The sequence below is a fragment of the Equus caballus genome, chromosome 14 (assembly GCF_041296265.1).
Source record: "Equus caballus isolate H_3958 breed thoroughbred chromosome 14, TB-T2T, whole genome shotgun sequence".
In the NCBI taxonomy this organism is placed as follows: domain Eukaryota; kingdom Metazoa; phylum Chordata; class Mammalia; order Perissodactyla; family Equidae; genus Equus; species Equus caballus.
Window position 1 is genome coordinate 47,534,385 of NC_091697.1, and position 27,178 is coordinate 47,561,562.

At 42.6% G+C, this 27,178-nt stretch overlaps 1 protein-coding gene and 1 long non-coding RNA gene across 2 annotated transcripts in view; one reads left to right on the top strand and one right to left on the bottom strand.

Moving 5' to 3' along the window:
- LOC138917287 (uncharacterized) overlaps positions 1-12,589 on the bottom strand; it is a 55,756-nt gene extending 43,167 nt beyond the window's left edge. The window contains exon 1 of the long non-coding RNA XR_011425062.1: positions 12,400-12,589. This is a non-coding gene — a long non-coding RNA (uncharacterized lncRNA). The remainder of the gene's footprint in view (positions 1-12,399) is intronic.
- PRELID2 (PRELI domain containing 2) overlaps positions 12,544-27,178 on the top strand; it is a 74,023-nt gene continuing 59,388 nt past the window's right edge. Inside the window, exons 1-2 of the mRNA XM_005599332.4 lie at positions 12,544-12,918; positions 26,013-26,070. Coding sequence (XP_005599389.1) covers positions 12,844-12,918; positions 26,013-26,070 — 133 coding nt within the window. The 5' untranslated portion in view covers positions 12,544-12,843. The remainder of the gene's footprint in view (positions 12,919-26,012; positions 26,071-27,178) is intronic.

Genomic DNA, 27,178 nt, shown 5'->3' on the forward strand with positions numbered 1-27,178 from the left:
CTAATGACTATCACACTGGCTTTAGCCAGAAAGGAATGTGCTGTGACTTACATAGCTGAACATGTCACGGGTAGATGTGGTCAGGCGCAGCTTAAACTAGAGCTCTAATGATGTCAAAAGCACCCATTTCTTGATTTAGCTGTCTCTCAGTTACACGTCATCCTGCTCCTTTAGTTTCAGGGTCATAGCTTTACAACACTCAGCGTAGTGGATAAGACAGCATAAACCAAAGCCCCTAGATGGAGCCTTACTGCTGTGATTGGCCTAAGAGAAGTCATGTGCTCATTCCTGAACCAACGGAACGTATCACTTGCCATGGAGATGGAACAAACTGATTGGCTTAGCCTAGGTCTTGGCCCTGGCCTAGCAGGGAGGGGTGGCAGAAATGTCTTCAAAGCACCACTGCAGTGAATGTGGGAAGAGTGCACAAATACCCTCCAGAAAGACTTGGGCTATGGTTAAAGAATATGAATTGATGCTGAGTAAGAAAATAACAGAAGATATCTACTGCTCTTTTCTTTCAGGTCTCCTGTTTAATATCACTTCCTTGGGAGGGCTTCCTTTGGCACACACACAAACCGTATTAGATACTCCTTTTTTTAAATTTCTCAGCAGTCCCTTTGCTTTTCTTTCAAGACGAAATATGTAATTTTGTATTTATTTGTGTGATGATTTGTTTAATATCCATTTCTTTCACCAGAAAGGTAAGGTCCTTGAGGGCAATGTCTATATCTGTTCTGGTTATTAATGTTTCCTCAGCATCTAGAAAACTGCTTAGCATGTGGTAGGCTCCCCGAAAATATTTATTGAAAGAAGTAACAGCAAATACTACACATTGAATATTTACCGATTTTAAGATTAAGACATGGAGCAGAATTTTGGGGGTTTTGCCTTGAAGATACATGGCCTGGTATGTCTAGGTTACTAAGCAGATACATTTTAGTAAGATAGTACAGTTAACAGATTGGACTAATAGCATGGGTTATCAAGCACTTCTACAATAACCTTTAGACTGCAGTAAAATGAACAAACAAGTTTCCAAGAATCTATAAATCAACATAGCATATTAAAGTGCTGTAGAAAACGAGGCAAATCTATATTTTCACCCCCTTACCCTGTCTAGAATATGAAACACAATCCTCATATGAACTGGCTTGGATAAGTCCTATTGGTTGAAACATGGAGACTTTAAGATTTTATTTTTATTAGTCATTAGTTTAACTACTGAGAATTTTCATCTTAAACAAGCAAACTTTCTTATATTTATCTGAGTAAACGTGTTGGGCCTCAGCTTCTTCACTTGTAAACTGTGGATAATAACAGTACCTGGCTATTGTGGTGAGGATTAAATAAGTTAATACATGCAAATTACTCAAAGCAATTACACCAAGAACAGTGCCTGGTACATATTAAGTGCCCAAGAAACGTTACCTATTATTAGGAAGAGCTTGTATTATTTCCTTTATTATTTTATTTGAATAGCAATTTCCTCTGCCAGAGAACTTATTGATACATTGTCTTATCTGAATTGCATGAGAGATTCAGCATTTAGTGCTTATAGGGTGCCAGAGACACAAAGAAATATTACACCCAGTCCAATCTTTGAGAAATTTGCAATCTTCTTCCAGTAAAGTATTTTATTCTATGGCTTGATTTTAGAAAATACCTCTCCAGGGGAGCTAAATTTAGACTGCTAGCTTTTTACCAATTAGGATTCTATAGGTTGCAAGTGACAGAATCCAACTCAAACTGGCTTGAACTGTGAAATGATTTGTTAGCTCACGTATGGGGCAATGAAAATAGTGTGGTATTTAGGGGTGATTGGGCAGGGGCTCCACAGTGTTCACTGCCCAGATTTCCCCATCTATTGGCTCCTGTCATCACAGGGATGATGTCAAACCAAGCCTGTCCATCCATAGGATGTCTGCTTGCCAGAGCTAGGGACACTTCCTTGTTCATATAGAGGGGAGGAGGAGCTAATTAACAGAAGGCCGTGGTAGACCTTGCTTCGTGTCTCATTGGCCAGATAGGGGTCACCTGTCAATCACTGATGATGGAGACCAGTCCTAGACGAATAAGGCCCACTTCTGAAGCTGGGGGTGGGGTGAAAACCTGAAGGAACGCAGGGTTCTATTTTGAAAACAGAGTGCAAAATGAATGGAGAGTAAACAACCAACGATTCCCTTTGAAGGGAGAACCATATCTTATTTCTTTATGTTTTAACATGTTCTGTGCCAGCTACACAGAAGATGCTTAATAAATACTGGGAGAAAGAATGGATAGTAAATAGAACTATCAAAGAATTATTTATTCACCTTACATAAGCCGCCAGAGTCCTAGAAATGCTTGTCCCAGGACCTAGCACTACCACGTTTTTCTTGTTTAATTGCCTTCTCTCTTGGCAACATGACCATGGACTCCACCTAGTCCCAGGAGTGCTAGAGGGGAGGTCTAGATTGGCCCTTTCTTCTGGAGTCCTCTGTTGACTAATTATAAGCTTTGATATTCATCATGCATTCCCAGGTCATGGGGCATCTTTTAGCTGGTAGGTATCATATGTCGTGGTAGATGAATCAATCTTTTAAGATTTGTGCCCAGAGAAACTGGCATTTAAGCTTCCTCTTTATTCTAGCTCTGAGGTTAGGGAAGCAGCTGTTGATAGGCTAATTAGCATCTTAGGAGGACTAAGAATGATCTCCCCATCCTTTAACAGTTGTTTAATCTGTTGTCCCAGGGAGACTCTGAGAGCATCACTGGAATGTTATTTCATGCAGAAACTACAGGCTGGCCTACCCTTCTGATCACCATATGTAACACAATGTTAACAACTATCGCAAACAAGCAAGTCTGTTACGCCTAGTCACACGTAAGGATAACATTAGGGTGCATGCGACATAAGTAAATTTGTTACATTCCTGGAATAACCCATTTGATTTGCAAGCTCAGCATCTGTTTTATCTCATCCCTAACTAAAAGAGGGTCCATGTCTTAGGGGTAGACTTGGGGTAATTAAGTACACACAACCACTGCATAGGATCATCCACAATAGTCATTTAAGCTATTGGGACGCTAAAGGAAAATCAGGAACCACTTTTATTTACTCTGAGATATCACTGCCACTCCAATTAGAAATACTCTTATTGGTAAGATCAGCCTGCTTGGTGAGCAGACAAAGATGAGAATCAGGGAGTTGCTTGATGACTTAGGTTAATCTTGATGTCACCATTTTAGGAAAAGAATATTTTGCCCAGCGAGGAAAGAATTATTCAATGTCCTTACATGAATCATCTATTTCTAGGGGTAAATTCTCCAATATTTATGTTTACTTCTTGAATTTTATTTTCTCATGCTTTCATAAGTCACCAACACCTCTTTTGACTGGCTTATTTTTTCTCAGGAACATCAATGCCTTTAATCTGGACACTCTTGTGTGTTCTGCCTTCAAATCCTTCTACTTTTCAGCCAACGACTTTGCACCTATTAGTTTATACCCTTGCAGGTAAAAATTTGGAGAGACTGGATTCTATTCCCTTTGGATGAATTAATTAACCTCTTCAAGCTTCAGTTTATTCATCTGTAAACTGTAGATGATAATGGTAATGGATGTGGTAGTGCTCCACTCCAATTCCCTCTTCAGGGCCTGTGCCCTCCCCCTGCCCTCCAAAGCTGTGTTCCTTACTGGGAATTGATTTCCACCGCAACAGAATTGCTTCACTCAGCTCCCTTGCCTTAGTGGGGGCCACCCAGCACCAGAGCTTCCTATAGGATTGGCTGAGGCCACAGTTGGAACCAAATTTTGAGGCAGATTATTTCTTTGCCGAATCCTGCATTCTTTATTTTCTTATGGGTATATCTCGCCAAAGCACCCCTAATTCTCCTGTATATAACTTCTTGTCTCAAAGTCTGTTTCCAGGGAACCCAATCTAAGACAAATGCCACTTCCTCAGATTGTTGCTAAGACGAATATATAAAGCCCTTTGGACTGCAATCCCTTTGGAGTTGGGAATGGACTTAATATTTGATAGCTGTCACTATTCTTGGGTGGTATGTCATTGACTGATAACATTCTCATTACCATCTGATCTCATCAGAGAGTCCTTTGAGAAAAATAATGTAAAAACTAGTTCAAGGCAAAGTTTTTTTTTTTAAAGATTTTATTTTTCCTTTTTCTCCCCAAAGCCCCCCAGTACATACTTGTATATTTTTAGTTGTGGGTCCTTCTAGTTGTGGCATGTGGGACGCCACCTCAGCATGGACTGATGAGCAGTGCCATGTCCATGCCCAGGATTCGAACTGATGAAACCCTGGGCCGCCGAAGCAGAGCGTGGGAACTTAACCACTCGGCCACGGGGCTGGACCTCCAAAATTAAGTTTATTTGTCCCTCAACTCACTCTTCATTTGCTCTGCGCCCCTTCACGGTTGCCTCCTTCCCTGCCCCTCCCCTTCTCCCTGCTGCCTCTCTACCCATTCCAACCTGATGAGGATCAAGGCTGCCCCAGGGAGAGAAGGCCAGGTGTCCTGCCCTACATACCGATCTATATCCTCCTCTGGGAAGCATAGGACGTCCTGATAGGATTCGACCTGATTTGTATCCAGAGTTATAGGACCATCCAATAACCAGACCCCACCTGCACTGATACCATGTTAACGACTTTTTAACATAGTCTTTCCTTTGTCTTGTAAAGAAATACCGCACATACCTATGCCTTACAAGTTTACCCCTAACCCTCAACCCATTGCAGCTCTTACAGCCCATGGGTACTGTCCCCTTGCTGCAGCTCTTCACTGCCCATGGGTACTGTCCCCATGCTACTCCATGCTACTTTCTGAATAAAGGAGCACTACTGCCAGACCTTGAGAGTCCAAGAAATCTTTCTTTCGACTCCTTGGCTCACCAAGCTCGCATCAAATCCTCCAATACTCTCCTGCTCACACCTTCTTCCCCTAGAAAGCTATGTGGGAAGGGAAAAGACTTGGTAAACTTTCTCACAGTGAGGCTGAATACGTCACCCCTTACCTTTCTAAGTTACACTTCATTTGAAATTCTCTCTCTGTGCCTTTGGTTTTATTCTTCTTCTTCTCGGTATTATGACCACAACTGCCCTTCAGTAATTTTTGGTCTTCAGTCTGGTATGAGATCAGTCTTTTAAAATTGTCTTCCCAGATAGGAAATATCTTAACTAGATTCTTTTAAAATGCAGGCCATTAATTGCTACTGCTATTACAAAGAAAATTTCCCCTTTGTACTAACATTGCGAGGTAAATTGGCCTTAAAGGATGCAATTTTACCAAGGAAACAAAACGAATAAAATTCTTATTGGATTTCTAAACAATCAAGGTGAAAAGAGTAAAAATAGAGTTGAAAATATAAATGTGAAAGGCAGCCCAACTTTCAAAGGTATCAGGAGCTGGGGTCATTTGGAAAAGGAAAACGACCTAGCAATAAAAAGTTCTTTACTCTTTCCTTTTTTTCCCCTCTGGCATATGAACTCATAACAGCCAAATTTTTCTTCAACATCACATTAGGTAGGAGTCTCAGTTGAAAGTGGTAGAAAACTCAACTAGAATTAAGTTAAACACAAAAGGGAGGATCCTGGAGAAGCTCAGAAAATTCAAGAAGGGACTGCAGGAAACAGGGCAACTCATGGGATTCAGGGACTAGAACTGGAGATCTGGTGCCACCAGACTCCGTCTCCGTCTTTCCTCTCTGCCTGTTTGTCTGGTGTTGTGGGTTGAATTATGTGCTACAAAAAATGTTGGAGTCCCAATCCCAGTACCTGTAAATGTGACCTCATTTGGAAAGAGGATTTTAGCAGATGATGAAGTTAAGATGATGTATGAGTTCGCCAGGGCTGCCATAACAAAGCACCGCAGACTGATGAAACCCTGGGCCGCCGAAGCAGAGCAATGGAAATTTATTTCTTCGCGGTTCCGGTGGCTAGAAGTCTAAGATCAAGGTGTTGACAGGATTAAAGTGGTCCTTAAAAATGGTCCTATCTTTTTACTCAGGACTTCTAGGATTCTGCTCTAAGAAAGCAATAAAACATGCTGATAAAAACTTACCCACAAGGATTTTCATGACAGCAATAGCTATAACATAAGAAATAATATAAAAAATAATTTAAAATTATGGTTCATTCATATAATGGAAAATTATCATTAAAATCATATTTTTAAAGATAATGCTCTCAAATTGTTAAAGAACGTGACAAAGGAATATAAGATCATATATACTACATCTTCCAATCCTAAAAAAGAAAAGGGTGCTGTTTCTTCTGACGCCTCTCTCCTTGGCTTGCAGGTGGGTGTCTCCTCCCTCTGTCTTCACATGGTCTTCCCTCTGCTCACATCTGTGTCCTAATCTCTTCTTATAAGGACACTAGTCATATTGGATGAGGACCCCCCATATGACCTCATTTTAGTTTAATTCCCTCTCTAAAGGCCCTATCTCCAAATACAGTCACATTCTGAGGTACTGGGGTTAGGACTTCCATATATGAATTTTGAGGGGGCATAATTCAGCCCGTAACAGATGAGATCATTAGGATAGTCTTAATCCAATGATTGGTGTCCTTATAAAAAGGGGAAATTTGGACATAGAGACAGACATGCATAGAAAGGAGATGATGTGAAGACACAGAGAGAACACCATCTACAAGCAAGGGATGCTTGAGGCTACTAGAAGCTATGATAGAGGCATGCAACAGATTCTTCCTCACAGCCCTGAGAAGGAACCAACCCTGCTGACACCTTGATCTCAGACTTCCAGCCTCCAGAACTGTGAGACAATAAACTTCTGTTGTTTAAGCCCCCAAGTTTGTGGCACTTTGTTATGGCAGCCCTGGAAATGAACACATCTGACTTTATTTCCTGCCACGGTCAGGCGGGCTTTCTCCATGATAGTGGCCACTGTGATCCTCAGCGTCAGCCTTGGCTCCTCTCTCACATCCCTTCTCAGCTTTCAGCACACTTCGCCATTTCTACCTCCACAACAGATCCAGGATTTAAAAACTGCTCAACACCTCCACTGACATCACCATGGTCTCAGGCACCACCATCTCTTGTCCAGATTATTTCAATAGCTTCCTAACTGGTTTCTTTCTTGCCCTTGCCACCCAACAGTCACTTCTCCACAACGATTAGCCAGAGTGATTCTGTTGAAATATAAAGTCCAGATCACATCTCTTTCCCAGCTCAGTTTTCAATAGTTTCCCATCCCACACAGAGGTAAAGCCAAAATCTTTGCAATGGCCTAGAATACTCTCCATGACCGACATCCTTGTTACGTTTCTTTCCCAGGACTCTGTTCCAGCCACACCGGCCTCCTTGAAGCTCTCAAACACGCCAGGCGAAGGAATGCTGTCTCAGGGCCTTTGAACTTGCCACTTTCTCTGTCTGGAATGATCATCCTCCAAATATGAGCATGTCTTGCTTGCTCTCTTCCTTCAACTCTTCTACTTAAATGTCTCTTTGTCAGGGAGGTCTTCCACTCGGCCCCACCCCCACTTATCATCCTTCTTTCTCACTTTATTTTTTCTCCTTAGCACCCATGCTTACTTGTGTAGTACTAGATATTTTACATATTTCTTTTGCTAATCATTGGAATTTGATAGACCTTCTAGGTCCTCTGTAACGTTGGATGGTATGATGACCTGCTGGCTCCTTGCCCTGAAATATTTCCTCTCTGCCTGATTAAAGCTCTTGAACTTCCTTTGACTGTCTGATGAATCTCGTCTGTACCTGGGGGAAGAGGAGTCTGGTTCCATGATGCCATGGGTCTTACTTACTCTGACACCGTGAACTGTTCTGAGATTTTGTCTTGTTCTCCTTGCAAATTCCTGCTGTGTGCCCTGATTTCAGTAACTATATCCATGTTGCCTGCCCTGATTCTCTAGCCCGCATCTGAAATCTCAGGGAGCCAGAGGGGAATTTAAATTTCAACCTGGTCATTTTGTTGATGGAGAAACTGAGGCGCAGGGAGAGGAAGGAACTTGCTCAAGGTCACACTCCATGTAAGTACACTCCTGAATTTATTCAACATATACAATGTGCCAGGCATTTTGCTACGCACTTGTGAAATAATAGAAATATATATATATATTATGTTGGTCTGCCCCATCTCACCTTTCCCTTTCCTGGCACAGAGCTCCTAAAACCCTTGTACCTTCCTAAGTGATAAGAGCACTAGGAATATCTTTTGTTCTAATATTTGTTCTTTGTCCTGGTTCCTGACACCAAGTTCTTAAATCCCTTGGAATTTCCTGGGTGATAGGAGTGTTTTTTGTTTTAAGGAGGCAACTCTGGGTGGGCTCCTGAATAGGGCCTAGTCACCAGAAAGATCAAGACATGACTAGAAGCTTGGAATGCAGCCCCAACCCCCATTCTCCAGAGAAGGGAGAGCAGCTGGAAATGGAGTTAATGATCGATCATGCCTATGTGATAAAGCCACCATAAAAATCCTAAAATGACAGGGTTTGGAGAGCTTCCAGGTTGGTGAAGATGTGCAGGTGCTGGGAGAGTGGGGCACGTGGAGAAGGCATGGAAGCTCTGTGCCCGTTCCCACATACCTTGCCCTTATGTACCTCTTCTATCTGCATGTTCGTCTGTATCCTTTATCATATTCTTTTATAATAAACTGATAAAGAGTAAATAAACCATTTCCCTGAGTTCTATGAGCTGCTCTAGTAAATTAATCGAACCAAGGAGGAGGTCATGGCAACCTCTGATTTACAGCCCATCACTCAGAAGCTCAGGTAACAACTCGGACTTATGATCAAAATCTGGAACGGGGTAGGGTGTAGTCTTGTGGGACTGAGCCCTTAACCTATGGGATCTGATGCTATCCCCAGGTAGATAGTGTCAGAATTGAGTTAAATTGTAGGACACCCAGCTGGTGTCACAGAACTGCTTGGTACGGGGAAAACCCCTCCACATCTAGTGTCAGAAGTGTTGTGAATGTGGTAGCAGCATGAGAATAAGGGAGAAATACAGGATGAGGACTGAGGTTCTCTTTACTCAGCACTGGATAGGGAAGGGTGAATAACACACAGTTCCTTCCAGCCTGGAGAACCTCACAGTTCACTGGAGAATTTACATAGACAATTACAAGACTGGACAAAAAAGATCAGTGACAGAGAGATGGTCAGGATGATCAGAAGAGGGAGCTGAACCAGCAGGAAGAGGATGAGAAAAGCAAAGAGGCGAGAGAGCAAGGAGGGAGGGTGAGTGCTGAAGCTCTCTGTCCACTTAAAGCTCACAGCATTTATAAAGGGGCAGTCATCCATTCATTCCATCCAAATGTATTGGATGTCTACTATGTTCGAACCACTGTGCCTTGCCTGAAAGGTACAAAGATGAGTTTGGTATCTTTAAGACCAAATAAGGTCATGAACTTGTAAGGTTGTTCAGCAAATTTCCAAACTCAAGTCCCTGCCTAGTTAAGCCACCCAGTTTCAAAGCAATGGGAATTTGTTTCACAGTTCCTTCTCTCTTCTTTGGTGACACAGCAAGTGAGATTATTGTTGTGCAGACTGGCTGTGACTCTGAGCCACAAGGTGACTTGGCAGTGGACTCCCTCGTCAAGCCTGGCCCACATTGCCACCTTCAGAGTGCCCTGTTGTCCTTGGAATGGGCAGGTGGCACCTGTTCTTACACAAGTCACTCAACCACCCAGCTCAAGCAGAGCCAGCAGGTGCTGGGTCCTTTAATCTTTTAGAACACAACCTTGGCCTTCTGTGGCCACCTAATTAGGAGTTGGCCAGTAGCTGCCTAAGAATACATTCGGGAAGAAATCGGTGGTCAGAGTGGAGTGGGGGCACAGGGCCCAGCCAGCAGGGGCTTCTGTTTCACTCCCAGTCTCCAGCTACTCTCTGGCAGCAGACACAGAAAAGGGACACCATAAACTCCACAAGTAAATCCTCTCTCGTTTGTGGGCCTGCCGAGTTCCCTAGAGGGACTGGTGTGTGTGTGTTTTTCTGTAAGGAGGGGCCGGTGATACAGTAGAGTGGCTCTATACATACATTCACCATGTGACGGCTTTGGCACCTAACTCGCTGCTCCACTCCTCATTCAGTAGTTGAAGGAAATGTTTCCCACAGCTTTAGTAAGGTGGAGATGAAGAATTAACTAGTGGATTTAGCAATTCGGTCATTGGGGACTTTGACAACAGTAGTTTCAGGGGAGTGACGGGGCACAAACTGACTGGAAGGGGTTCAAGAGATTATAAGCAACTCTTTTGAGGAACAAAAATAGAGCAGAGAATTGAAATAGAGCTGGAGGAAGACACCGGGTTAAGAGTGGATTTTTTGAAGGCAGAAGAAATCACAGTGTACTTGTGTGCTGGTTGGAATGATCCAGTAGAGGGAAACTGATGATGCAAGGAAGAGGGGGCATACGGCTAACGGCATGTCCTTGAACGTGAAGGAGGACAAGGAACTTTTAGTGGTGCGGTAGAGCTGCGCAGGGGAGGAAAAAGTTTTCCTTGACCCTCTTAGGGTCTCTGACTGGGTCTGAAAATTAAACTGACAAAGACAGATTAACAGGAAAAAAGCAGACACATTTACTTACTATAAGTTTTATGTGACCTGGGAGCCTTCATAAGGAAATGAAGACCTGAAGAAATGGATAAACTTGAGGGTTTTTATACTAGGTTTGATGAAAAGTGGACGGTTGTGCAGACATATGCTGGGACAAAGGGTATGAGGTAGGTGCAGTAACTGGGGGAAACTGGGCAAGGCCTGTTTGTTCAGATTCTTCATGGTGGCTCTCCACCCTGGAAATAAGGATGCTCTTTTCCTCCTGGTGTAGACAGGGCACCTCTCACAAGAGGGTCTTATGACCTCCTTTAGGGGAGAAGGGCGGGGAAAAGTCAGAGAGACCTTTCTGCTTCTGTTTTCTCAGACTTCTTCAGCTTAAAATACCCCATTTGCCATGGTACCATATTTTGGGGTGCTGTGTTCTGAATCCCATCAGCTAGTTGTTAAACACAGCTGTTATTAAATATTAAATGACATAAATTTACAACTAAATAAATTATATTTAACAAGGTAATAGGCATTCAAAACTCATCCCTGCCTCATTACATTACTACATTTACCATTATCTATGCTTTTGTGGTTATGTCTATAGTACGTGGATGGTGGAAATGCCAACAACGGCACTCCTGCCCTTCTCTTCCCAACTCCACACTGAGTGACATCGTGTTGGTAGTTAGAAATTGGCCGTGGTGGGAGTATTTACATCACAGAAATCGTAACCACTAGAAATCAGGGCCTCTTTTGGTTAGTGTTTTAAAGGAGAGCTGTTTGTTGACCATTTGCCAGCCCACTGCTGGATCTGGTGGACAAGTGGAGAGACTGACCCTAAACCAAGCACTGTCAGTCTCATCGACAAGAACAGGAGAGAAGGCAGGACATTGGGATAGGTGGGTAGACAGATGTGGTAGTGAGGCGTTTCCTATTTACTAAGTGAAACAGGAATCGAGGTAATCACCTGAGAAGAAGGCTGGGAAGGGAGATGTTGGAGGGTTGAGGTGGGAGGAGTGTGCCACAGCAAGTGGATTAGAGAAATGTAGTGTTTTTGTCTGGCAGCATTAAAAGGCCCCTCAAGGCTCCTGGTTATGAATTTAAAAAGAGACCTGATCTATGGGTGTATTTTTCCTCCAGTCTCTTTCAGTGCCTTGGGTGACTCAGTGAGTTAGCGCAGAGCTGGATTTATGCAAGGATAGGGTTTTGCCAGACCAGTATGACTTTGTGTGCCAGGGGCCAGCGAGATTATAAAATTATAAATGCAAAAGTCACCACCTCAGAGACCTTCCTTACTCATCCTAGCTAAAATCATGCTTTCATCTATTACCCTGCTTATTTTCCTATTTTGTTTATTGGCTGTGAAATTGCCCAGCTCACTCATCCTACAGGACAGCAGGGCCCGTGCTTTATTTACCGCTGAATCCTGTGCTACCACAGCGCTCCGCACACAGTAGGTGCTCCGTAAGTGCTATGTTGAACAACACTGAATAAATGGATTCATTTGCTCCTTCTCGTAAAATCTGTACAGTCGAGGGAAGAATGCTCAAGATCGTTTTGGTGCCCCTTTGTTCCTTGCTCCACGGTGTTGAAACTTTAATGAGCACAGGAATTCCCTCTGGAATCAGAGACACTAAACCACTCTTTCTTTTCCCGACACTCCCAGGTGATGTGGGCCACTTTTCCTGCACTTGAGACCCAACCTCCAGCCTCAGAGGCAGCTGCCCCGTCGTGTGAGCATGCGGTTGTTGACCTCTGTCACACCGGACTCAGCAACAAGGAGGCTTATATTACAACTCCTAAACTTGGAGGGCGGGTAGTTTACGTATTTATTATAACTGTTCTTAGCGCTGCCAAGAGCAGCTTAAGGCTTACTCGATGGCTGCAGGCGAGGTGACGACAGAAAAGCACAAATCCCCAGGTCCAAGTCTCCAGGGTGTGGTGCGGCGGCTCTCGGGCAGAGAAACTTCGGCCCGCAGGCGAGGCCGGGGAGGCGCTGGGGCCGCTCCAGGCGCCGGGGCGAGAGACCCGCCAGACAGGGACACGCGGCGGACGGCAGGCAGGCTCCGGCCCCTGGTGCGCCTCCCGCACGTCGGGCTCTCCGCCGCCCAGACACTACGTTGGCGGAAGGGGGCGGGTGCGGGTGCGGGGGCGTGGCCGGCTGTCTCCTTCTTCAAGCGGCCAATAAAGTTTCGAAAGTTTGAAAAAAGAGCAGAAAAAAAGCCCCACGCCTCTTTGGCCGCGCGGGTGTGGACGACTGCGGCCCGGGACCGAGCTCCGGCGGCCCGGCGCTGGCGGAGGCGTGGCCGGCGCGCGGGGATGGGGGTCACGGTGGACGTGCACCAGGTGTACAAGTACCCCTTCGAGCAGGTGGTCGCCAGCTACCTCCGAAAGGTACCCGCCCCGCCCTGGCCCGCCGGCTGCAGCTCCTTCCTCTCCTCTCGTCTCTCCTCCTCCCCTCTCCTCTCTCGTCTCTTCTGCCCCCTCGGAAGTCCGCACCGACCCTCTGTCCCTCCAGCTGCGGAGTTCGCTCCAGGGATGTGCAGGGTGAGGGTGGAAGTGGCTTTCCTCCAAGGCTCCCCGTCTAGGATGAAGGATAGGGCTCGGTGGGAGGCATCACGTTCACACCCTGCCCCAGCTAAAGGGAGAGGCTTTTGGGGAGAGTTGTAGGGAACCCAAGTTCTCGAGCCCTGTTGAGGTTGCAGATGACTTGTTAATCTTTCTATTACATCGTTGACCTCTTAAAAGCTAGTGGGGGCCATTGAAGCCATCATCCTACTTTACTGGGCGTTGTCGTTCCACCGCCTCACCACTTTCCGTTTAACAGCTGTGGGACTTTAGACAGATTGCTCACCCTCTCTGTGCCTTAGTTTTGTAATCCGTGAAATGGGGAAAATAATAGTACCAACTCGAAGGGTTGTTGTGTGAATTCAAGTGAGATAATTCCTGTACAGTGCTTATCACAGTGACTGATGCTTAGTAAGGACCCTAAAATATTGTTGTTTGTACTACTACAGCTGTGCACTCTGGCCTCAATGTTCAGGGGACCTCTATCCCAGGGGGTCCTCCTAGGACTGTGGCTCACGGTAATAGGAGAATGGGAAATTTCCTTGAAAAATCGAAAGCACCCAGGCCTGGGAAGTAGGTGTTGAACTCTAGTCTGGCTCTGCCTTTAGTTAGCTCGCTGGATGACTTTTCAAAGGTCATCTTCTCTCGAGGCCTCAGTTTCTGCATCTCTAAGATGTGAGTATTCTATCAGAAGATCCTTTAGCTTCCCCTTCAGCTTTCACATTCTTAAACAAGATTTGCAAGAATTGTCGTTTGCCTTGGACAGGAGCCACTGGGCATTGTGCTCCATATGCAACCTGGAAGCCAAACAAAGGGAGATGCTGGGGGAGGAAGGTAATTTTTTGGTGATAAGACCTGACCTCTGTTAGAGGAGGTGATGCGTTTGGGGGCCCAGGTCACAAAGGAGTGAGTAGGACGCTGGTTCCCATGGTGTTGCCATGGAGGCCCATTTTAGAGGGGAATGTTAGCTTGCTGATATTGCTCAGTGATCTCCAGTATCTAGAATAGTGCCTAGCACACACTACACCCTCAAGAAAAATCTGCTGAATGGTGAATGAATGAAACAATGAATTACGGATCTGGTGTAAACTTTGCCTTGGGCCACACCTCTGGGCGCAGAAAAGGAACAGCCAACACTCCATGTTTTGCTAGGAATGGTACTTTGGAGTGTGGCTGCTCTAATGCCACTGCTTCTTTGGAAAGACTTTCTGGAGTGTCTTCATAAAGAGGTGATCTTTGGCTTCTCCGAACTCGAGGGGCACTTTGTCCGGGCCTCGCTGACTCTCCTCTGCAGTGTTGCATGGCTACTTCTGCATGTGTCTTTTCCCCTCATTAGACTTGAAGCTTCTTCGGGGCAGGACTCACTCCTGCAGAAGCATGGAGCACAATGCCAAGCTCTCGTCTAGAGAGTACTGGGCATGTGTCAGCTTCTGGGCTAAATGCTTTTCTTTCATTAGACACATGTTTATAGATAACTTCTTCTGTGTGCCAGGCTCTGTGCTAGGTGCTAGAAAAACATTGGAGGGCACAGCAGACAGACCCTCTTCTCATGGAGCTGATGGTCTCCTGATGGTGAGACATTAATAAATGGTCAACAAATGAACACATGATTCCAATGGAGGGTGTGTACTAACACAGGTGAAGTTCATGGTGCCGTGACTGAGGACAGCAGGGAGGCCTGCTGAAGTCCTGGGAGATGCTCGTGAGGAAAGGCTTTCCCGAAGAAGTGGCATTTGTGAAATGATGGCTGAAGCATGAACAGGAGTTTCCTAGGCAAGAGGGCAGAGGGGAGGGTGTTCTTTCCATATATTATGTTTACTCCTCCCCGCAGCCTCAGGAAGCAGTTGTGATTGCCTTCCATTTCACAGCCTGAAGAAACTGAGATTCAGAGATGTTTAAGCAACTTTTCCACGTTCCAGGAGCTAGCAGGTGGAGAGCCAGGATTTCAACACATCCCAATCCAAAGCGCACATGCCCAGTCACCAGGCTGGGCTGCCTTGCACATAATAGGCACTCAGATGATTATGGAGGGAATAACACGTTTCAGAATCAACTTTACCGTGCTCTTTATCCAGTCTCAATTTCCTTTTGTCATCTTAGTGGACCGGTTGTGGCTGATCCAAGGGTATAGCTTTGATGTGTGTAGGGTGAGAATATACAGTGTTTTAGTTATCTATGGCCATGTAACAAATCACCCCAAAACTTAGTGGCCTAAGCCAATGATAGACATTTTTTTTTTTGAGGAAGATTAGCCCTGAGCTAACATCCACCACCAGTCCTCCTCTTCGTGCTGAGAAAGATTGGCCCTGAGCTAACGTCTGTGCCCATCTTTCTCTATTTTATATGTGGGATGTATGCTGCAGCATGGCTGGATAAGTAGGGTGTAGATCCACACCCGGGATCCAATCTGACAAACCCAGGGCCGCCAAAGTGGAGTGCATACTTAACAGCTACACCATTGGGCCAGCCCCAAACCAATGACAACTTAATTCTCACAATTGTTGGGTTGGCTGGGCTCAGCTGGGTGGTTTTTATGTGCCGTGTGTTATAGCTGAGGTCACTTATGTAGCTGCATTCAGTTAGGATCTGGTGTAATTTTTATAAAATACTTAGAAAAGTGCCTGGTACATAGTAAATAAGGACTGAGGAGGACATTATGGAAGGTAGGGCCGGAGAAAGTGTAGGTGACCATATGCAGACTGAAGACCTTGTGGTGGGACAGTGTCAACACCATGGATGACGCTATGCTTCTATTTTTTCTACCCAAAGCAGTCCTTCAGAGATCCCTGGGAAGGCCTATGAGACTATTTCTAAGATGTCGATAGATGCATTTGCTGTGAGAATTTTCACTTTATGTCATTTAAAGCCGCAAACTGGGAGTCAGTAGACCTGGATTCCAATCATTGTGGTTTCTCCATTAAGAGTAGTTTTCTGGTGGCCTTGTGGAACAGTTTTCGCCAGCCTATGCTGTGCCCTTGTGCAAATTAGAAAGAGACATCATCTAGGGGGCCTACTCCACGAGCTCATGATAAATAGGGCCAGTGGAAAGTAAATAGAGCTATTTATGCAAATTAGAAAAAGGTCTTCCTTTCTGTAGGTGGTTGTAGCTCGGTGCCCACTGGCCTGCTTGACTGGGAGCCCTTGTGCAGTGAGCAGCATTCATAACTGTTCAAGACAACCCTGCTGTCTTAGTTTATTATCTGTGAAATGGTAATGCCACGTACCCCACCTGTCTCCCAGGATTGTTGTGAGGATCAGATGTGTACGTTTGACAAGCCTAAGCTTTTGATAAGCCTTAGGTAGTAAGAATGATCTTTTTGGCAAAATACACTTTTATTTTTCCTTCAGTCTGTTTGTATTTTCTTCAAAGGAAAGCACTTGGCGGAAGGGACAGTCATGGAGATCTCTGGGAAGCATTTAATCTGATTTTGCACAATGGTATGTTTGAAGCCGCTTCAGGACTGAGGAAGTTCTATTTTAAATAGAGTCTACAGATCTCTGGCTTTTGGTATGTTAGACCTGTCTTCCAAGTTCTAATATACTACTATTTTTAAAACCTGAGGAATGTTTACTCTCCTTACACCTACCTTTTGGATATCACAGGCAAAATATTAGCTACATGCTTTTAAAGCTAAGTGGCACCTTGAAAACAAACACCACAATACTCTTTGTTCATGGAATGCAGTGTTTCCCAATGAACTCTTCATGGAGGCATGCCATGAAATCCAAAATGATTTATTCATCAGCTGCTAAAATGTACTTTCCATGAACTTTAGTGTCAATGTACTTGACGGTGTATTTTGATTTCTTTCTTTGTATGACTCTTAGCTTTCTAGCTCTCATCACTTAAAACTGTTTTCTTCCTTTTACTTAAAGCCCTCTAAGCGAGCACAAAGGTGCATGGATGAATGTAGCAGTCTAGAAGCTCACCTGGGTCTGTTTAATGAGCTTACCTTTCATGGGCTAGATTCAAAGACTTCTTAAATTTGGTCTATCTGAAATTTAAAGTCATTAAAAAGGACCCAGAGAGCCATTGTGTTGACTAGCTTTTCTTGTTTATTCTCAAATGAGGCCAGAGAAGCTATAGGTTTTCCTACTGTAGAGTTGTTCAGGTTAATTTTCTTTTTATGCCAGAGGCAAAAGAGTCATTGTGAGAGTAGAGTGTAAGCTTCGTGGGCAAAGGTTTTGTCATTTGTTCCTGATGTAGCCCGAGTACCCAAAAAGATCCTGGAACATAGTAGGTCATCAACAAATCCTCATTGAATGCAGGAATGAAATATGCTGTTCTGGGATTTAGCCCTATGTCATTTCAGACTAAAGTCAGTGTGGGGTTCAGTAACGTTTCCTTACTTTGGATACTGTGATAAAATGGACAGATTAAAATAATTTTTTTGTTTCAACACAGTGGCCTGGGGTTTTATTTATTCTAGCCAGGAGCCTGATATGCTGAAGAAAATGGTTTGAGTATTTACCCTTAAACTCATAAAGGGGATTTATGAATGGCTATTTCCATTTAGAGTAGAAAGTTGATTGGGTAATTAATAATGTTTCCATTTCTGATCCTATCTCTTCTCCCTTGCAAATCTGACACTTACATGTGTGGAACATCTCTCCCTGCAGAGCTCCTGAAATATTTGGGATGAACCCGCCTTTCCAGAATAAATGATTTGACAAACGATAGGCCCAGTTTACCATCATGGTTATTTATCTTTTTGCTCACACTGCAATAGTCTTTCTTTACTTTTATCTTCCTATCCTCAATTCTGCTAGAAGAAGATTAGGCATGACACGAAGGAGAATGGGGCAGACGTGAAGAGCATGGGCTCTGACTTCAGACCCCGGGACGGAGCACTTCTAGCTGTGTGAGTTCGGGCAAGTCAGTTCATTTTTCTATGCGTCAGTTTCCTCATCTGAAAAGTAAGAATAATAATAACTATCTTCTGGAGTTGTTGGGGGAAATTAAATTGGATAATGCTCATCATTGCATACGATATGCGTACCTTAATGTTGGCACACAGTGGTACTTAAGATACTTGTTAAAAATCACGGTGGTAGGGGCCTGGCCTGGTGGCTCAGTGGTTAAGTGCGCATGGTCCGCTTCAGCAGCCCAGGGTTTGCAGGTTCGGATCCCAGGTGCAGACGTGGCACCACTTGGCAAGCCATGCTGTGGTAGGCATCCCACGTATAAAGCAGAGGAAGATGGGCACGGATGTGAGCTCAGGGGCAGTCTTCCTCAACAAAAGAGGAGGATTGGTAGCAGATGTTAGCTCAGGGCTAATCTTCCTCAAAAAGAGAAAAATATCATGATGGTAATACTAACAATAATGATTTATTACATTTATTCCATGAATCTGAAAATAAACAGCTGAGAGAAGTAGTCTTTAGAAATTTTAACAAACTTAGAGTAATAAAGGGGGGAGTGAGCATGAATAAAGGTGCACATTGGAATTATGACTTATTTTTTTAAATGTCATTTAAATAATATTACAGTGTACTTAGTAACTTATCTAGTGGAGGTTGTGACTTAGTCCATAAAAGATAGGAGATTTTTTTTTTTTATTGAGTTAATGATAGGTTACAATCTTGTGTGATTTCAGTTGTACATTAATGTTTGTCATTCGTGTTGTAGGTGCACCATTTCACCCTTTGTGCCCACCCCCCATCTCACCTTTCCCCTGGTAGCCACTAATCTGTTCTCTTTGTCCACATTTTTCAATTCCTTATATGAGTGGAGTCATACAGAGATTATCCTTCTCTAACTGGCTTATTTCACTTAACAAAATTCCCTCAAGGTCCGTCCATGTTGTTGCAAATGGGATGATTTTGTTCTGTTTTGCAGCTGAGTAGTATTCCATTGTGTATATATACCACAACTTCTTTATCCATTCATCTGTTGATGGGCACTTAGGTTGCTTCCATGTCTTGGCTATTGTAAATAATGCTGCAGTGAACATTGGGGTGCATAGGACTTTTGGAATTGCTGACTTCAAGCTCTTTGGATAGATACCCAGTAGTGGGATGGCTGGATTGTATGGTAGTTCTATTTTTAATTTTTTGAGGAATCTCCATACTGTTTTCCATAGTGGCTGCACTAGTTTGCATTCCCACCAGCAGTGTATGAGTGTTCCATTCTCTCTATAACCTCTCCAACATTTGTTACTATTAGATTTAGATATTTTTGTCATTCTAGTGGGTGTAAGGTGATATCTTAGTGTAGTTTTGATTTGCATTTCCCTGATGATCAGTGATGATGAGCATCTTTTCATGTGCCTATTGGCCATCCGTATATCTTCTTTGGAGAAATGTCTGTTCATGTCTCCAGCCCATTTTTAGATCGGGTTGTTTCATTTTTTGTTGTTGAGTTGTGAGAGTTCTTTATATATTATGGATATTAAGCCTTTGTCAGATATATGACTTGCAAATATTTTTTCCCAGTTAGTGGGTTGTTTTTTTGTTTCAATCCTGTTTTCATTTGCCTTGAAGAAGCTCTTTAGTCTGATGAAGTCCCATTTGTTTATTCTTTCTGTTGTTTCCCTTCTCTGAGAAGACATGGTGTCCGAAAACATCCTTCATAAAAGATAGGAGATTTTTAACTAACAAGGTACTAATAGTTAAACATTCATTTTATGTCTACTAATAGACATTCATAATAAGTCTGTGCATCATTTTGCCTCTGGGAGATGAGAAGTTAAACATGGCCCTGGCCTCAAGGAGCTCACTGTCAAGGGGGACAGAGGTAAATATATTACTTTTTGTGATGAGTGCTTTCTCAGGGGCATATTGCAGACATGCAGTGTGGGGCAAGGTTCATATTTTAATTCTAAATCTATGAGAGCTTTTAGAGCCCTTAGAAAGAGTTTATTGCCTTCTTTTTTTTTAAAGTAAATATTCTCTTTAGTATTATTCTCCAATGCAGTGCTTTCTCTAATGCTAGTGGGGAGGGCATCCCTGTTGTATTTTATGCGAATTCTGAATTGGTAAAGCATGAGCTTGTGGTATTTTTACTAGTCTAGGAAAATAAGAAATATCTTCTAAAAATACTTTTTTTTGAGGAAGATGAGACCTGAATTACATCTGCTGCCAATCCTCCTCTCTTTTTTTTTTTTTTTAAAGATTGGTGCCTGAGCTAACATCTGTTGCTAATCTTTTTTTTCCCTCCTTCTTCTCCCCAAAGCTCCCTAGTACATAGTTGTATATTCTAGTTGTAGGTCCTTCTGGTTCTGCTGTGTGGACCGCCACCTCAGAAGCATGGCTTGGCGAGCAGTACTAGGTCTGCGCCCAGGATCCAAACCTGCGAAACCTTTGGCTGCCAAAGCAGAGCGCGTGAACTTAACCACTTGGCCATGAGGCTGGCCTCAATCCTCCTCTTTTTTACTGAGGAAGATTGGCCCTGAGCTAACGTCTGTGCCCATCTTTCTCTACTTTATATGTGGGATGCCTGCTACAGCATGGCTTGAAAGGGGTGCGTAGGTCCATGCCTGGGATCTGAACCTGTGAACCCTGGGCCACCTAAACAGGGTGTGTAAACTTAACCACTGTACTACCAGGCTGGCCCCAGCTTCTAATAATTTTTTAATTATCATTTAAATATATTTGGATTACAGATGAATACTGGCAGTGTACTTAATCCCATACCACAGTAAATTGCAAGATAGAGACTGAAGTCTTGAAACTAAGTTTTCAAAAATTTTGATTCATTCTTTAGCAGCAAAACCAGCTCCTGTTACTGAGTATCTGCACCGTGCCAGGTGTTATACTTTACATAAAATTATTTCCTTTCATTCTGTAACAGCTCTTTGAGGTGGGTATTTTTTCTAATTTTACAGATGAAACTAAGGCAGACTGAGATTAAAGTAATTTGCCCAAGACTCCCACAGATGGGCTTTAAACTGAGGTCTCTTGGAGTCTAAAACTCATTCTGTTTTCAACATTCTGTGTCTTTATTTTAATTTTGTTCTTTGTTTCTTAACTTTTCATTCAGAAATAATTTGACTTATAAAATGTGGCAAAAACAAAGAATTCCAGCACATCCTTTACCCAGTTTCCCCAAACCACTGTATAATTTTTAAAACCAGGGAATTAGCATTTGTATGAAGTTAACTAATCTACAGACCTTATTCAAATTTTGACAGTTGTCCACTAGTATCGTTTTTCCACTCTAGGATCTAATCTAGGATCCCACATTGCATTTAGTTGCTGTGTTTGAGACAGTTCCTTAGTCTGTCTGTATCTTTCTGGACCATGGCGCTTTTGAAGTATACTGGTCAGTTATTTTGTAGACTTTGATTATATCTTTAAATGCCTTGGCTTTATGTATGCATTTAATGTTGCGATAAGAGGATTTTCCCTTGTGTCACAATTATAAACTATTCCCTTCAAAAAACTTCATTACGTCATTGCCAGTTATTAGGACACTTTTGAATGAATGAGCGTGATGTGACGTTGGTTGGCCTTTGTTTAGAATCATGACCTGTCTCAGCCCGAAGGGCCTTTGAGGATCGTCTGGTGGTCCACCGCCCTGGCTTCACATGTGGCGGCATCACGGTCTGTGTGTCTTGGCTCTTTGTCCTTTGTTCTTTCTACTTCATCCTACTGGCCTGAAAGACCGAGGAACAGCCATTCAAAAAATCTCTTGACTTAAATATGTTCAGTCCTTGATCATTGAAATTTTGATTAATTGATGACTCATTTGATCTTGGTGTAAAATCAGCTTTGCTTTGCTTCTAAGGTAGATAATTGTAAGTAGCTCATAAAGGGAACTTGGCACAGCTCATGATGATTTCTTTGTGTAACTAAACGCCGAATCTCTTTTCAGCAGCTCCACCCCTTTGCGTGCACCTGTTAGGAAGCAGCCTGGGTGGCAAAGATTCTCTTAATGCTTATAAAACAAATATGTTAATATACCAGACTTATTTTAGGTCCTCTTGGCCTTCTTTGCCGAACTAATCATACAAATCTGTCAGCTCAACTGCCTCCTTGTGCTCTGGGATAATGCCATTTGGAAGTTGGTAAACAGTGACTCTTTTGGAGGCCATTGATTCTTTTGGGGGGAGGGTATTATAAAAGGCAGGCATGACTTCTAAGAGTAGGCTTTATGAAAGCTTATATATTTTTACCTCCGTAAATAAGAAAGGTTAATACTGTTTCTTCATGAAGCTCCTCCCACAAATGTATTGAATGTTATTCCTCTAATTAGATGGACTTAATTTCTTGGCCTCTCACTTTTCATAGCTATATGTTTCTCATAATGTATATTTTGTTTTTTACCCAGTCTATTTTGCAATTTTTAGCCTCAACATTTTAATATGTAAAAAATAAGTGACAGTAAGGTATATGACAATGTGGGAGAGTCTACAGTATACATTTTACTTTTGTTAGACTGTTACATACGAATCATACTTACAGTGATATTTACAATAGATTTATATCTTGGGGAAAGGGAAAGGAGTTAGTTAATACATTCTGTGAAGAAAGTAAAAATCATAGATAAGTTCAAAATGATGTCAGATATACCTTGAAAAACCCCTTAAATCACCGGGAAAGTATGGTATGCATGGTGAATGTATAGAGCCCCGGGCAGTAGTTCTTATGCTACCGCTGTTTGTGGTCCACCAACCCAGCTCCAAGGATGGCAAGAGTTTTTGGCAGATATCTGGGTCATCAAACCACTTTGCTTCCATGAGAGTCTTGAATGTGGAGTAGAGACTGGAAAATGCCAGCGTGATCCTCTTGTGCACAGGCTTTATGCCGTTATGTTTTTAACACAAAGACTTCTTATCTTAATACTTGTTAATAGGTTTACTTGTTTTGGGGGTGACTAAATGAGAATATATATGGCAGCCTCTAATACAGCACCCTGCACGGGCGCAGTAGATGCTCAATAAGTCTTTGATGGGCTTCATCCTGACCTAGCTTGATCCGTTCCACTGTCACACTGTTTGAAAACATGTCTAGAATAACCTGGCCACCTGCTTGCTGTATTCCCAGGTTGGCATTCCTGGTGAGCAGCCTTCCCATTCTCAATCCCTGTTATCTGACTTCAGATAAAGTTTCATGAATTAAGTCATGAATATTAAAGTTACCACAAGATGGCGTCAGGTCATTTCAAGTAATGCCCGCTAGGGGGAGCTTCAGCACAATAAATCTTTAATTTTGAAAAAGTTAAAACATATGCCTTTCATGTCATGGTATTTAGCTATTATAAATAAACCTCTAATTTCTTTTCCCATTCTCATATGGAAACTTAAGGCTCCTGTCTATTCAACTCCAAAAGTAGTTGTGTAGGAAAATGACTTAAATCTTCAAATGATTTTGCTAGAGTGAATAGTTCAGGATCTCTTGTGTTTGGCTAGTAAAACTTGCATTTTCCTTTTGTTATTTGCAAGCCTTGTCTAATGGGTGACCCATAAGTATTTTACAGTGGCCCTTCTCCACAATTTCCCATCCCCCTACTGTGTCCCTTAGTCTGATTTACTTTCTCCTGATATATTTATTGTTTGTTTCGTCAGCTAACCTGTAAAGTCTCTAAGAGGCTACAGTTTTGTTTCTTTCTTTACTATATCCTCAGTGCCTGGAACAGTGCCTGGCCTGGTAGATACTCAGAAAATTGTTAAATGAAGAATAAATAGAGAGTTTTCACTATTATTTAAATTGATAGTCTTTGACTTAAGCAGATATTAAAATTACATAAAAGTGTGAAGTTTCTGAGTTTATAATCTTTAGGAATTTCACTGATAACTTAGTGAAGTAATCAGAACTTGAACACTTTTATCACTGTGTTTCTCTGGTGATTACATCTCCAACCTCTTTGGTAATTTAGTTCAGTAATTTTCCTACAACTTGCAATGTATTTATAATATTCAGTCAGGATGTATTGATGAATATAAAATGAGCAAACTGGGACTGTAGTGAAGGAAATACTCTCATTTTACCTTAGTATAAAAGTTCTCATTCACACACACACACACACACACATGCACACACACTATTCAGGGGATCTGTGTGAATCTCAGATATCCGCCTTTCTTCCAGGGTGCTGTGTAAGTGAGGCCCCTTGCTGAGGAACAGAACAGCCAAACCTGACCCTCCATAATGGACATTATCGTCAAAAAATGCTCAAGGCTAACCCAAGAAAGCAGTCACTGTAATTTTGAGCATTTCTTTCTGGAGCCAGAATGAATGAATGAATGAATATTTTAAAAGCCATGTTTTTGATTAGTTATCAAGATTGCAGTTGCTAGGATGGAAGTGTGAATGAGAGTTTACAGCGTGGGACCGATGAAGTGTTGAGGCTGCTGAGGACAGAGCCCACTGCTCTCTTCACTGATTGGTCCTTGAATGAAGTAAAGTTTATTTTTCAAGTTGATCCCTAAGGTCAGCAAGGTTTATCTTCCAAATCATTCATTCATTCAACAAATATTTATTGAGTGCCTACTATGTGCCAGGCGCTGTGCTAGGTGATGGAGATACAGGAGTGACTGAAATAGACAAGATTCCTGCTCTCATAGAGCCTGTGTTCTAATCCACTGTCTTTTGGGCCACGGATATCTTTAAGAATGTGTAACAGTGATAGACCATTTTCCCTGAAAATCAATCAGTCAGTCAGTCAGTCAACCTTTTACACACACACACACACACACATGCATGCACACAACTGCTGTGGAGTTGGGGAGACTCACATTCACTGAGTTTTGTATTCTGTTTCCTGGGGTTCAGAAGACTTAAAGCTCAAGTTTGTCAAGTGGGGCCCCCTCTTCTCTTGCCCCTCAGTCTGTTCACTGCTCTCACCTCCCCCTCAGCACCTTATGATGTCTCCGTTAAGACTTCCCTGTGGTTTTCTTTTCAGATTTGGTCATATGAGAAAGCAGTAAACCTCTGGGAAAAGAGCCCCAAGGGTGCTCAGCAGGCGCGGGCCAGCAGCCACCTGTCCTATGGCTTTGAGGAAGTCACTTCCCCTCCTTAAGTGTCCCGTTTTGCACCTGAGCAATGGGCTGGGTTTGAGTGACTCGGAGGTGATTTGAGGGTAGGTTAGGGGACAGGCTTTGAAGGCAGCAGAAGTACCTATGAGTAAATTACAGTACCGGTGCTCATTAGCTAGGTGATTTTGAGCAAATTACTTAGTTTGTCCGAACCTTACTTCTCACACGTAAAAGGAAAAAACAGTATATACCTCATGGAATAGCTTTGAGAATTAAACTGAAGTAACGTATGTAAACTGCCTAGGACAGAAATGGTAGCTGTTATCAGCTGTGTTACATCCAAATTGTCTTTCGGGGGAATTTAATCAATAAATAAACTATTTCTTGAGCATCTGGCATAGGTTACTTCTCTGATTCTCCTCCTGTGATGCTAACGTAGCCGTCAGGCAATGGTGTAGGACAGTAGTGAAGGAATTCACTAGGTATTACACCTGCTTCAATTTCCTGGCTCTACCACTAACTAGCTGGGTGACCCTAAGCTCTCTCATCTTTATTCAGTTTCCGTTTCTGAAAGATGGAATAATGGTATCACATGACCCAGTCACATGACCCAGTCACAAGAGAGAAGCTGTTTGGGGATTTAAACAAGATGGTGCACGTAAAGCAGTTAGCATAGTGCGTGGCGCAAAGAACACTCGTGATTTAGGTAGGGCTAGTTTGGTATTAATAGTATTATTTATCTATTAACTTAACCTCCCCCTCTCCACCCAGGGCTGGGTCAGACATCTAAAGAAGACTTTCCCTAGGTTTCATACAGCTCTGGTTGATGATAGCATCTCACTTATCTAGTCTGGAGCAGTCAAATTAAGACCCTTGATTGAAAACTGGCCTTAGAGATTACTTGGGAAATGTTTTACTGTTCCTGCAAATAACTGTGTTTACTGAAATAATTCGCTGTGGCAAAGGATGAATGGTAATTATTCTTTATGTGTTTTCATTTAGTATCCCAACCCCATGGATAAAAATGTCATCTCTGTAAAAATTGTGGAGGAAAAAAGAGGTAAGTTCTCTGAATATACCTCACTTCAGTGATGGTCATTAAGTGATACTGATTTTTGTAAAGATATGTGTGTTTGTGTGTGTGTGGCCAGTTATGTTTTAAACAAGTATATTATATTTCTGTATTTGAGGTGACTGATAGAAAAGAGCACCCAGCATTTACAGCAGTAGAAGTCTTGCCTAATATGTTCTTGTCACTTTCTCAGTTAATAATTGATGACAATTGTAACAGCTAACATTTTTGAGTACTTAATATGTACCAGGCAGTCTTACTCTTATTAACTCATTTAATCTTCAGACCAATGTATGGGGTAAGTAAGTATTATTATTACTCTTATTTAATAAATGAAGAAACCAAGGTACAGGGAAGTTAAATAACTTGCCCAAGTTCACATGCCTGTGTTCCTATAATATATTCATATATCATTTTCTAGCTGGCAAAATAGACGTGATTAATAGCATATATGTGAAATGTGACCACAAAGTGATTAGATTGTAGAATCATAACTGTACTTGGCAATGTGGTTCAGCATTGACTAGAGCAGAGGTTGACAGACGTTACTTGTGCTGCCTTTTGTTGTAAATAAAGTTTTATTAGCACACAACCATGCCCATTGGTTTACATATTATCTATGGCCGCTTCCTTGCGACAACAGCAGAGTTGAGTTGTGACAGAGACCGTGTGGCCCACAAAACCTAAAATATTTGCCAGCTGGCCCTTTACAGAAAATGTGTACCAACCCCTGGACTAGGATGTAAGAGTCTTCACTGTTCTCTGTCATTCACATCTCCAGTGGAAGCATGTTCACTGTCAATGTTTGAACTTGAGAACTGGGCCATGCAGGAAGCTATAATGATGCACATAATCAATGTATAAACCTTTGGAGACACCCAGGCCCAGGCCTGACATGCTCTTCAACCTTCTGAGAAAACGAATGAGATGCTGCTGTTCATTACATGACTCTGAGGTCTGCTCTGTGCTTAGTGAACACAAAACTGTCTTTTGCTTGTGAGGATATTTTCCGCACTTCCATAACTCTGTAAATATATTTTAAAGAACGTTTCCTCATGTACTTGCACTCAGGATGGGAGAAACTTGTTATTTGACA